The sequence below is a fragment of the Mastigoproctus giganteus genome, chromosome 2 (assembly GCF_048544385.1).
Source record: "Mastigoproctus giganteus isolate SK-2022 chromosome 2, ASM4854438v1, whole genome shotgun sequence".
Taxonomy (NCBI): domain Eukaryota; kingdom Metazoa; phylum Arthropoda; class Arachnida; order Uropygi; family Thelyphonidae; genus Mastigoproctus; species Mastigoproctus giganteus.
In genome coordinates, this window is record NC_143576.1 from 49,970,024 (window position 1) to 49,983,540 (window position 13,517).

At 36.4% G+C, this 13,517-nt stretch overlaps 1 protein-coding gene across 1 annotated transcript in view; it reads right to left on the bottom strand.

The window, feature by feature from the left end:
• mr (anaphase promoting complex subunit morula) overlaps positions 1-13,517 on the bottom strand; it is a 596,234-nt gene that overhangs the window by 435,043 nt on the left and 147,674 nt on the right. Inside the window, exon 5 of the mRNA XM_090388952.1 lies at positions 10,486-10,608. Coding sequence (XP_090245078.1) covers positions 10,486-10,608 — 123 coding nt within the window. The remainder of the gene's footprint in view (positions 1-10,485; positions 10,609-13,517) is intronic.

Below are 13,517 nucleotides of genomic sequence, written 5' to 3' on the forward strand. Positions count from 1 at the left end.
GAATTAAAAAGCAACGTTTGGACACAATATGAAAACTACAAAGTTAAGAAAAAGACTGACCTTGAAAATTAAATTTGACGTTTTGAAGTGAATCGATTCCGGTCAATGACAAGTGGATGTGTGCAATAATTTAGGACTGGCAAGTTTAACCATAAAAACAATTATAATAAAAAAAAATTAATTTTAGCAGAGTGAAAGACAGCTGCTCCACTGCAAGAAACTAAACTGATTTGGGCTAGGCCGGCTATTATGATTGAAACGGACAGACTTCTAAATAAGTTTATTGAAGATAATATTCAATGCAGAATTCCGTTAAGTTAAATTTTTGTAAAAGAATAAGAAAGTTTACCTCAATATGATACGTAGAACACTTCCATATGATACTCTTCAGAAATTAAAATGCAAACAAATAAAAAAAAATCAAAAAAAACTTACATTACAGTAAAAAATAATTAAAAATCAATTTAACACAATTAAAAATTAAGTAAAAATTTAATTTAATAAAAACAATTGCAAAACGATTTTTTTTTTTTTCCTGAAGCTGACATCCCTTTTCAACGGTATATCATGATCACAGGAATGAAAATTCTCAATCCTGTGATCATGATTACGGTTGAAAAGCTATGTCAACTTCAGGAAGAAAAATTGTTATGCAATTTTTTTCATTAAATTAATTTTTTATTAAATTTTTAATTGTGTTCAATTGATTTTTAATTATTTTTTACTGTAATGTAAGTTTTTTGATTTTTTTAACTGTTTGCATTTTAATTTCTGGAGAGGATCATACAGAAGTGTTGTACGTATCATATTCAGGAAAACTTCTCTTATTCTTTTACAAATATTGATATCAATGTAGAACAAATTGAGCATTAGAGCTCTGGTTCATACTATCTAAGTTAAGTTAAATATTACTAAAGAAAAAGTGATTAGCCTATATGATGATCTGAAGAAAGCTCACCTCAAAAAAATTTGGAACAATTTAAAGCTAGTAAGAACTAGTTCGATAGATTTAAAATCAATGGAGAAGCAGCAAGAACAGATCAAGAAGCAGCTGAAACTTTCAAAAAAGAATTTGTTAAAATTATTGAAGAGGGGTGTTATACTTCACAACAAGTGTTTAACATAGACGAAACAGGACTACTTTTTTGGAAACGAATGCCAAAAGGAAGGCCCATAACGACTCAGCATTGTTATGGGCCTATATCAGAGCTTGAAGGACAGGGTGGATGCCCTCGAAGGAACTAAATTGAGGGGTCCATCAAGCTCTCAGCTGCCCACATCAACGCCAGAGCTTGCACTTGGTCATCACACAACACAGCGGCAACCCCCAAGGCAGAATGCGCTGGTCCCACAGGAACTAGTAGTTGTTGGTAACTCTATTGTCAGGGAAACGGGGAACATGCTTTGTAATAAGGATAGGTGGAACAGGACCAGGTTATATCTGCCAGGGGCAAAGTATGACGACATTGTAGAGTGAATATCATCTTTTAAGGGCACAAAAGGTGATATAGTTGTACACGTTGGCACTAATGATATCAAGAGTAGGAGACCGGCAGAATTACTTAACAAGTACAGGTCACTGTTGAAAAAAAGCGGTGAATTAGGGTTAAATTTGAAAGTGTTTGCAATTCTGCCCAGACACGATAGGAGGGAGTATATGATGAGAGCCTTGTCGATCAATTCAGCCCTGGAAAGATTGTGCAAGGCTCAAGGGTTAGAATTTTTTTCAGCCTGGACTGTACTTGTTAACAAGAGAGACTGCTTCTACAGGGATGGGATTCACTTAAATAGAAAGGGTGCAAGAATATTTGCTGATGCTATTGAGGCAGTGTTAGGTGGGTCTGAAAACTGCTAGCTTCGGGGGAGACAAAGACTAATAGATTAACAGTAGCCACTGGCAGAGGTGAAAGAGATTCTTGCACTGCTTCTATTGGAATGAGCAGCAGCCTGAAAAACAAGATACAGGATATTTCAGAGACTGCTGGGAGTCATTGCAGTACAAGTTATTGCGGAACATGGGTTGTGTTAGGGTAGCTAAGAATAGAAACAGGTGCATGTATACTTGCGTGTACACCAATGCTAGGAGATTAGTAAATAAACTTGATGAATTTGAGGTATTGCACACAACATCAAAGGCAGATATTGTTGGGATTTCAGAAACGTGGTGTCACACAGATATAAGGAATGCAGAACTGGAATTCGGGGAGTAAAACGTCTACAGAAAGGATAGACAGGATAGGAAGGGAGGAGGGTTATGCTATTAGTTAAGATACACATAAAAGCCAAGGAAGTGAAGCCAGTCGACATCACTGGACAGTGCAATGTCGAGTCAGTTTGGTGTGACATAAGCATTGGGAGATCAAAATTGAGAGTAGAAGTGTGCTATAGGCCTAATGACTCTGATGAGTATAATAAGAAACTGTACAGGGAAATAGAGTGGGCCAGTAAATCAGAGAGTTTTATAATGGGGGATTTTAATTTCCCAGATATTGACTGGAATTTGGGTGCTGGTCACTCACACACTAGCAAGGCTTTTGTGGATTTATTGGATGATTGTTTTCTACATCAGCATGGGAGGCAACTAGAGGGAGTAATACTCTTGATTTGATTATCAGTAGTGATTCTTCATGTATTAAGAATCGGCAGATAAATGAACCACTAGGTGGCAGTGATCACAGTGTGCTGAAGTGGGATTTACTCAAAGAGGTAACTACCATTAGGGGTAAAGGGAAGGGTTATTGCTTTCGTAAAGGTGACTACGATGGACTGAGATAGTATTCAAATTCTATACAGTGGGACCAACTGATGATGTTACCAACAGCAAATTCAAAATGGGAAGCATTCAAAGAACTTATCTTGGAAGCTACTAGGCTTTACATACCAACTAAGAAATATTGTTCAAGTTTTAGGCCTACATGGATGTCAGATGAACTAATGAGACATATGGCAGAGAAGAAAAATGCATGGGATACATACAAATTAACACGTGACACAGAAGCCTATGATAGATACAAGTTGATCTGTAACCAAGTTACAAAGGAGGTTAGGCAGGCAAAGGCAGATTACGAGAAATCTTTGGCAAGGGATGCAAAGAAACACAGAAAAGAGTTCTTTACTTATGTAAACTCTAGAAGGAAGGGGATGAATCAGATTGGGCCACTTGATATCGATGGGTCAACTGTTGATGATCCTGCTCAGGTAGCTAACAAACTAAATCAATATTTTGCATCGACATTCACACATGACGAGTTATTCAGCGAGGGGAATCCCAGAGGTGTATTCAACTCTGGCAGTAAGCTAGAGAATCTTGTAATAACTGAGGGTAAAGTGGAGGAGAAATTGTTGAAGATAAACACAAGACAGGCACCTGGGGATGGGATCTATCCAGTTATATTAAAGGAGGCAGCAATGGAAGTAAGCAAACCGTTAACCATAATTATGAGAGCTTCCTTGGACTCAGGGAAGGTTCCCACAGACTGGAGATGTACAAATGTGACCCCAATTTGCAAAGGAGGATCAAAGGCTGACATAAGTGATTATAGATCTGTGAGTTTAACTTCTTTTCCAGGAAAATTAATGGAGGCACTGGTTAAAGAAGCACTGCAGGATCATCTAGACAAGACTTCAGTTATAGCTCGGACACAGCATGGTTTTGTTAAGGGGAAGTCTTGCCTGACCAATTTGATTGGATACTATGATGCAGTCACAAAAGAACTCGATCCAGGGAATAACTGTGATATTATGTACTTGGATCTTAGAAAGGCTTTTGATACTGTTGCACATGGAAGACTGCTGAACAAATTGGAGCAGTGTGGCATTGGAGGCAAATTAGGGTGGCTGAGGGGGAGGAGACAGAGTGGTAATCAATGGACACTGCTCATCGTGGACTAATGTTATTAGTGGAGTCCCTCAGGGTTCATTATTGTGTTGGGTGCATTATTGTTTTCTGTATTTATAAATGATATTGATGATGGTATGTCAAGCTTAATGTCCAAGTTTGCAGACGATACAAAGGTTGGCAGGGTTGTCAAGGACACTACTGACACTATGCTGCTGCAACAGGATCTGGAAAGGTTGAGTAGATGGGCTTAGAGGTGGCAAATGAAGTTTAACATTGACAAATGTAAAGTACTACATATGGGAAACAGCAACCCCAGAGCAATGTATCAACTCTGTGGTACTACACTGACAGTGGTAGAGAATGAAAGGGACCTGGGGGTGGTTGTGCAGGCAGATATGAAGTTCTCTGAGCAGTGCAGACGGGCTGCAAAAGTAGCTCATGGTGAATTGTCAATGATGTACAGGAATTTTTCTAGCAGCGATAAGGAGGTGATTATTCCCTTGTATAAGGCAATGGTCAGGCCACACCTACAGTACTGTATACAGGTCTGGAGGCCTCATTTCAAGAAGGATGTAGAGCTGCTGGAACGAGTACAGAGAATGGCGACAAGATTAGTGAAAGGAACAAAGGGGTACTCTTACGAAGAAAGGCTTAAGTTTTGCAAATTACAGTGTCTGGAGACTAGGCACCGGCGAGGTGATCTGATAGAGGTGTATAAAGCCTTGAATGGTTTGAGCATGCTCAATGCTGATGGGATTCATCCTCTTGCTCAGAATAATCACCTGAGAGGGCATAAATTCAAATTGAGGAAAGACAGGCGGAAATTTGACTTTAGCCAGCGGGTGGTTGGTTGGTGGAACAGACTTCCATCCCTTGTCGTGGAAGTTGATAACCTAAATAAGTTTAAGGCTCAGCTGGACAGGTATTTCGAATGAACAGAGGGGTGAAGTGGAAGTGGGTTTTTTTTTTTTTTTTTTTTTTTGGCTGATGCTGCATAAGCTTGCTTTCTTGCATCAAATGCCTCTACTAACGCTAATGCTAAGAAGTTTCATATTGAAAGGGAAGAAAAAAAAAAAACATGCCAGGCTTCAAGCAGCAAACGATCATTTGAATTTATTGTTCGGTGGTACTGCTGTGGGAAATTTTAATTTAAATCCCCTTTCAGTTTACCAGGGAGAGGATCAAAGTATAACACAAAATCAAAGATACAAAAACTCAACAGCCCAAGGCCACTGGATTAAAAAATTCATGATTTTATTTGGCATTTTGCAAGTTTAATTTTAATACATAATGTAGTTACTTACCACATAATTATATACTTATGTTAGTTAGTCAGTTAGTTATTTGGTTTTTAGGAGAATTAGCAACTGAGGCCATATAGCTCCGGATATGCGGTGGTGATTCCCTGACCTTTCCGCATCTGGTTGTGATGGGCTCGAACCCCGGTCTAATCAAGGAGCATGTGCTACACACTGCTGCTCCTTCCCACCTGGCTATGGAGGCACCATATATATATACTTATGTAATGCAGAATATTTTATTTGTACAAATTTCTGCATATTAAATATTTTGACCGACATTTGTGCGTCTTTTCACTACTGTTTATTATTGATTCAAAAATATCCTACTGCATAGACCGCAACTCACAAATACTAATGTTAAGTTATCAGAATACAGTGCACGCTTAGTTTCGGATTGACTTGGCACTGTTTTCCTGGAAAAAATTATCGGTTGTCTAGATGCAAGCTGTTGTTTTCTGCGAAGGCCTTGTGTAGTAAAAATAGTCGTGGAGCTTAGCATTAGCATTAGTAGAGGCATATGATGATGCAAGAAAGCAAGCTTATGCAGCATCAGCCAAAAAAAAACAAAAACACACCCTTCCACTTCACCCCTTCATCCCACCTGTCCAGCTGAGCCTTAAATTTATTTAGGCTATCAACTTTCACAACAAGGGATGGAAGTCTGTTCCACCAACCAACTACCCGCTGGCTAAAGGCAAATTTCAGCACATCTATCCTACATCTGTCTTTCCTCAATTTGAATTTATGCCCTCTCAGGTGATTATTCTGAGAAAGAGGCAGTATCCAATCAGCATTGAGCATGCTCAAACCATTCAAGGCTTTGTACACCTCTATCAGATCACCTCGCCAGTGGCTAGTCTCCAGACACTGTAATTTGCAAAACTTAAGCCTTTCTTCGTAAGAGCAACACTTCATTCCGTTCACTAACCTTGTTGCCCTTCTCTGTACTCGTTCCAGCAGCTCTACATCCTTCTTGAAATGAGGCCTCCAGACCTGTATACAGTACTCAAGGTGCGCCCTGACAACAAGGGAATTCCTGTTGACAACAAGGGAAAACATTAAGCCTGATATACCTTCATCAATATCATTGATAAATATGCAAAACAACAGTGGACTTAACACCGAACCCTGTGGGACTCCACTAATAACATTAGTCCAAGAAGAGCAGCACCCATTGATTACCACCCTCTGTCTTCTCGCACTTAACCATCCTTTTATCCATTGTAGCCACTTACCCTTAATACCATTCTGCTCCAATTTGTACAATAGTCTTCCATGCGCAAAAGCTTTCCTGAAATCCAAATATATGACATCAAAATTGTTTTTTGCATCCAGTTCCTTTGTAACCACATCATAATATCCTATCAAATTTGTCAGACAAGACTTTCCCTTAACAAACCCATGCTGTGTCTGAATTATTGCTGCAGTCTTGTCTAGATGATCCTGCAATGCATCTTTAACCAGCGACTCCATTATTTTACCCGGAACAGAAGTTAAACTAACTGGTCTGTAATTATTCGTGTCACCCTTCGATCCCCCTTTGTGAATTGGGGATACATTTGCACATCTCCAGTCCGTGGGAACCTCCCCTGAGTCCAAGGATGCTCTCGTAATTATGGCTAAGGGTTTGCTTAGTTGCCTTGCCACCTCCTTTAATATAACTGGATAGATCCCATCCACCCCAGGTGCTTTTCTTACGTTTAACTTCAACAATTTCTCTTCCACTTTGCTCTCAGTTATTACAAGATCATTAAGCACCCTGCTACAATTTGATAACCTTCTGCCATTTTCAAACCTTAATAATTCCTCACGTGTGAATGTAGATGAAAATACTCATTCAGTTTGTTTGCTATCTGAGCAGGATCATCAACAGTCGAACCATCGATGTCAAGTGGACCAATCAGATTCATCCCCTTCCTTTTAGAGTTTATATAAGTAAAGAAATCCTTGCTGTTTTTCTTAGCATCTTTTGCCAAGGATTTCTCGTAATCTGCCTTCGCCTGCCGAACCTCCTTTGTGACCTGATTACAGATTAACTTATTTTGCATCTACATTCACATGCAAGGAGTTATTCAAGGAGGGGAATGCCAGAAGTTTATAAAACTCTAACAGGGAGCTAAGTGATTTTGTTATAACTGAGAGCAAAGTGGAGGAGAAATATTTGAAGTTAAACATAAAAAAGGCAACTGGGCCAGATGGAATCTATCCAGTTATATTGAAGGAGGCAGCAAGGTGAAGTAAGCCAACCCTTAGCCATAATTATAAGATCATCCTTAGATTCAGGGGAGGTCCCCATGGACTAGAGATATGCAAATGTATCCCAATTCACAAAGGGGAGGAGGCAAAGGGTGACAAAAGTAATTATAGACCTGTTAGTTTACCTTCCGTTCCAGGAAAATAATGGAGTCACTTATTAAAGAGGTGATACAGGATCACCTAGCAAGACTGCACTAATAGTTCACACAGAGCATTGGTTTGTTAAAGGCAATTCTTGCCTGATGACCAATTTGATTGGATACTATGATGTGGTCAAAAGGAACTGGATGCAAAAAATAATTTTCATATCATATACTTGGATTTCAGGAAAGCTTTTGATACTGTTGCACATGGTAGACTGCTGTACAAATTGGAGTGGTATGTCATTAAGGGCAAGTTGCTGCAATGGATAAAGGGATGGTTGAGTGAGAGATGGCAGAGAGTGGTAATAAATGGACACTTCTCTACTGCTCTAAGTATGTTATTAGTGGAGTCCCCCAGGGTTCAGTGCTGGGCCCATTATTATTTTGTGTATTTATCAAAGATTCGATGAACGTATATCAGGCTTAATGTCCAAGTTTGCAGATGATACAAAGGTTGGCAGGGTTGTTAATGACAGTAAAGACAGTATGCTACTGCAACAGGATCTAGAAAAAGTTAGGCAGATGGGCTGAGAAGTGGCAAGTTTAACATTTTAACAAATGCAAGTTTAACAAATGTAAAGTACTGCTTGTGGGTAGCAGTAACCCAAGAGAAACATACCAACTCTGCGGTACTACACTTAGGGAGATGGAGAATGAAAAATATCTGGGGGTAATTGTGCAGTCAGATATAAAGTTCTCTGAGCAGTGAAGATGGTCTGCCAGAGCAGATCATGGAGTTTTGTCAATGATATATAGAAATTTTGCTAGCAGAGACAAAGAGGTGTTTATCCCTTTGTATAAGGCAACGGTCAGGGCACACTTTGAGTACTGCATACAGGTCTAGAGGCCTCATTCTAGAAAGGATGTAGATTTGCTAGAACAAGTATAGAGAAGGGACAAGATTGGTAAGAGGAACAAAGGGGTGCTCTTACTAAGAGAGGCTTAAATTCTGCAAGTTGCAGCAACTGAAGATTAGGCACCTACAAGGTGATCTGATTGAGGTGTATAAGGCCTTGAATGTTTTGAGTAGGCTCAATGCTGATGGGTTTCTTCCACTTGCTCAGATTAAAAACCTGTGGGGGCATAGAGTCAAATTGAGGAAAGAGAGTTGTAGAATAGATCTGCAGAAGTTTGCCTTTAGCCAGCGGGTAGTTAATTACTGGAACAGAATTCCATCTGTTGTTGTGGAAGTTGATAGCTTAAATAAATTTAAGGCTGTACTAGACAAACATTTAGATTAACCAGATAGGTGAAATGGAAAGGGTTTTTTTTTGGCTAATTTCTTGTTTTCTTATCATATGCCATTACTAATGCTAATACTAATGATAACACAGAAAAATAAATAATAAAAAAATATACAAATCTTGTGTTCCTGAATAGTAGCAGAAAACATGCATGGGAGTAATCTTTATACGATGTCAACAAAAAAATACTTCATTTGATTTACTCATTCCAATAATTTGTCCAAACATTTTTTTATTAATTCACACTATCCACTTCAGAAAACACTCAGTTTTTGAACAAACAATTACTCTTCGGCTCAATGCAAATCTGCACATCTACTGCATTCTTTTTCAGTTTAAATTTATGTTCCCCTCTATGTTACCAGTCTGTGTAAGTATCACCTGAAGAAAGAGTAAGGCTGCCATCTACATTTAGTTTATGTAAACATTTAAAAGTCATATACACTTCAGTTAGGTCAGCCATGCTGATGCCTAATTTCAGAAAACGCAATTTACAAACCCTAATCTCCTCTCTTTACCCAGATCAATGTGTTTCCAAAAGTGTATGAAGTATTCCAGATGTGGCCTATTCATTGACTTAATACAATGGGATAATCACCTTTGTTCTTACTAGCAAAAGTTGCTCTATATCACTGGCAGCACTTAACGAGCTATTTATATCAGACAGTTTGCACTGATCAAAGAATTTCATGCCACACCGTACACAGTTACCCCAAGATCTTTAAGCCAAGTGACACATAAAAGTTAGCGTGGTAAATTAGTTGAGTAAAGCAGTGGATCTGCTGGAAGAGGAAAGTATTGTCCTCTTTCTGTTTCCACGGAATGATGACTACACTATATCAAAACAAATTGAATAAGGCCAAACATTAGAAAAAATACACTCAATACTAAAAAGTAATCTAAGAAAACATGCTCTACACTAAAGAGGAATCCAAGAAAACACTCCAGACTTAAAAGGAATTTGAGAAAACTAACATAAACATTTGTTGACTTGAATTTGTATATTTTATATTAAACTGGAAAACTGGACAACTGACATCCAAAGGAGGAATCTGTTTGGAAAGCCTGTTTTGTAACAACCATAGGTAGCAGTGAAAAGAAGATGATTGTATAAAGCAAGGATTAGGCTGCCTCTTGAGTACTGCATAGAGTTCTGAAAGCCACATTTGAGAAAATATGTGGATCTATTACAACAGGTCTAAAGAAGAGCAACAAGATTAGTTCAGGACATAATGAGCTGTACAAATTGCAGTATCTGAAAATTAGACACCTGCAACAAAACCTAAGTGTTTCTGACTTTTAATGAACTAAGTAAATTTGTTGGATGAAATTTCACACATGCACCCACACAAGGACACATATATTTAAACTAATATACAAAAATTTGCTTTCAGCCAGACTGATGACTATAATAATAGACTGTTGGAACAAACTTTCATCTGCTGTTGTGGAAGTGGGTAGTTAGAATAAATTAAAAAATGATTAGATAAATTATTAGAAGGATAGACAAATGATAGTGTCTATCATTTGTCTATCCTTCAAAATATATATATTTTTTAAAAAATATATTTAAAAAAAAAAAAATATATATATATATATATATATATATTTTTTTTTTTTTTTTTTTTTTGGCTAAAGCTTACTTCCTACAATATTTGCCATTAATAATACTAACAGTAAAACTTAATATTTTCAATTACCTTTAATATCCTTGACATATCTTGAGCACTTGTGTCTTTTAAGTTACTGATCTCTCTCTCTCTCCAGTTAGTATCACCATGAGAAACAAAAGCTAACCAAGTCATGAGGGTCTGGTTTAACCACTAAAAAAAAAATAAATAAATAAAAAATAAGTCAGAAGAGTTGGAATAAATATAATAATTTTTAAAGCTTTAGAATACAGCAGAACCCCAGTTATCCAAAACAACTGGCATTGAGGGCATTTCGGATAGGCAATTTTTTTGGATAACTATTATTAAAGGCAAATAATCAGTTGTGACTAGAAATTCGGCATAAATTACGTAAAATTATTAAATTGTGACATCACGAGGAAGCTTCATCACTGAATAAGAGCTACTCTATTTATATAGCTGCGGCAGGTTTAGTAGATCAGCAGGTTAAATCCCAAGCCCGGATAAATGGTGAGGGTTGACATCAGGAAGGGCATCCGGTCATAAAAACTATGCCAAAACCAATAGATGTGTTCCAGTTAAGAAGTTAATCCAACTAGAGGAGAAGAAGAGGATGTAAAGTGTGAATTGGGAACATTGATGCCGACTCCATATAACGTGGGAAAAGGCGAAGAAGAAGTGCTCTACATGCTTATACAGCTTTTACATGCTTACATGGCTCATACAACCAATATTTTCTCTTTCAACAATGCAGTCTTTTCTACGTTGCAAAAGTCTGTATTTTCTTCAAACATGTTAACTGGTTTGCATTCAATTCTTTTCATGATTCAGCTAATTTAGTCAGAAGAGCAAATAGTAAAAGATTTACTGATGTTGGTTTCCATTGTGTATATTCATCATAATGCTCCCTTCATTTTTAACCTCTGCCCGATATTTACTGATGAACCTATTTCACCATCCGTCAAAATGTGTTGGCCTAAATTGGCATCATCTTCATTCAGCCACATTCCTTTAGATATACAAATTTACTATGATATATTTTAATGATGAATTTTCAGCTGTTTCTTTTACAATAAAGTTTTAATACACAATACCAGTATGGATAGTATTATAATAAAACAACAAGAAAAAATTTACTCTTCTTCACTCAAGAATACAGCTTTATATGAGTCAAATCATTGTTATTACTAGAATACCCATGCCAAATATTTCACCAAAACTGTTTCAAACAAGAAGTAAAGATTAATATCAAAGTAAATTACAAAAACCTTTACCCCGGCTCCCTTCGCAGCTAGCTAAAGTGTCAGTGAGACTGAGACAGACTCAGGTAAAAATGCAATTTGATAATTTTTTACACATAAGTTTATATAGTCCTTTAAAAAAATTACAATTATTGCACAAAAATTATCTGTATCTGGAAATTGCTACATAAAGTTGTACATGAGCAAAAATGGCAACTTTCTTGAAAGTCTGACCCTGAGATTTGTTGACTGTGATGACAAAGCTATGAAATTGTCTTCTCGTCAAAGTATATGGAAAGTTAGCTTCAGTGGGCATTAAATCAATTCTTGGAATTTGAAAATAGGCTGGAAAATATTTTGGATTTTTTTTTTTTTTTCACTGCTAAATAAAAACTATTACAAAAATAATCAGATTAAAAACATGTTGAATCTTTAAGTTATTCAAGCTCAAAGAGCATTCAGAAAGAGGGACATAAGTAAATTATTATAGACTACTCTGTTTCTTACAGTAATTTGCTTACAGTAAAATACTAAATGTGAAAATTTTGTGAATGAACTCAGGTGACAAAATAAAATCTGGTTTTAAGAAATAATGGTTATCCAAATTTTCAACTAAACAAAAAATTTTTCATTTAGCTGAATTGAAATTCTGGATAACCAATATTTGTTATTAAAGATTAGAATGGTTAATATCATACAAATGAATTTTAAAAATAATGTACAGTTATTCCAATGAACTGGTTGACTAAAGAGAAAAGGGGTAAATAGTGTGGTTATCAAATACTTAACACATTAGGGTTCAGCATTATGTCTGCTCTTCCGGTTCCATACCAGTTTGAGAAAGAAAAACATGAATACTGAATATAAGCTCTTCAAAAATTATTTATTTTCGAATTTTTACATGAGTTATTATATAAAACTGATTGATAAAATATTATTAAAAAGATTTTACACATTTTAAATATTTATTACTTATACATTTTAGTGTGTGGTATTTCTTGATACATTCACCAGGATGCAATCCTGGTTTCCTGGAGCACATTGCACAATACCAAACTGTTTCTTTTCTTCCACTTTCTTCTTTTATAGAAGTTTTTTTAATTTGCTTAGTCCAAGTTAATAATCAACTGTCCCCCCCCCCCAAAGCCTTTAATTCCTTTATTGAAACTAAAACCCTTTTTAACCATATGGAACAATCATCAGTAAACAGCTTATTTGTTGTTGGTTATTATTTGGCTCATTCACAATTTCTTCAAACAAAGAAACAGTGAAAACAGCTGAAATTCAAGTTAAGTTTATGGAATACTTGAATTACTCAAAAGAAATCCATAGTTTGAAGCAGCAAAGAAAAAATGCTTCAATAAAACATCATTTAATTCGCTTGGTCTCCAATTTTCCACACCAGCATTGTGTTGTAAAATACAAAAGAATTCTTAAGCAGTAAAACTCATCACTGTGTATATGTATAAAAGTATTTAATTTTTATTAAGGCAGGACAGTTACATATACACTCCCACCTAAAAGTTTGTAATCATGTTTCATTTTCCTAATTTTCCTATGTTTATTACAATTGGACCACCTTGTATACCAATTTTTATTAAAATATTTTCTACTATGTATAAAAATTTTTAAAATGGAAATAATATTTAAGAAATACTTAAATTCTTGGAATATCTGAGAATATTCCAGAAAGGTGTACAAGGTTCTGAATAGGGTAGAACATTGTAGATGGTTCATGAATATTCCAGAAAGTTGGAGTATTGTGTAGGCATTACCTTTTACCTTATTAGTTCTTATTGCATTGACTTGCCAATTGTAATCCTGGTTGGCTCGTCAATCGTAAGGGTATTATTTTATACT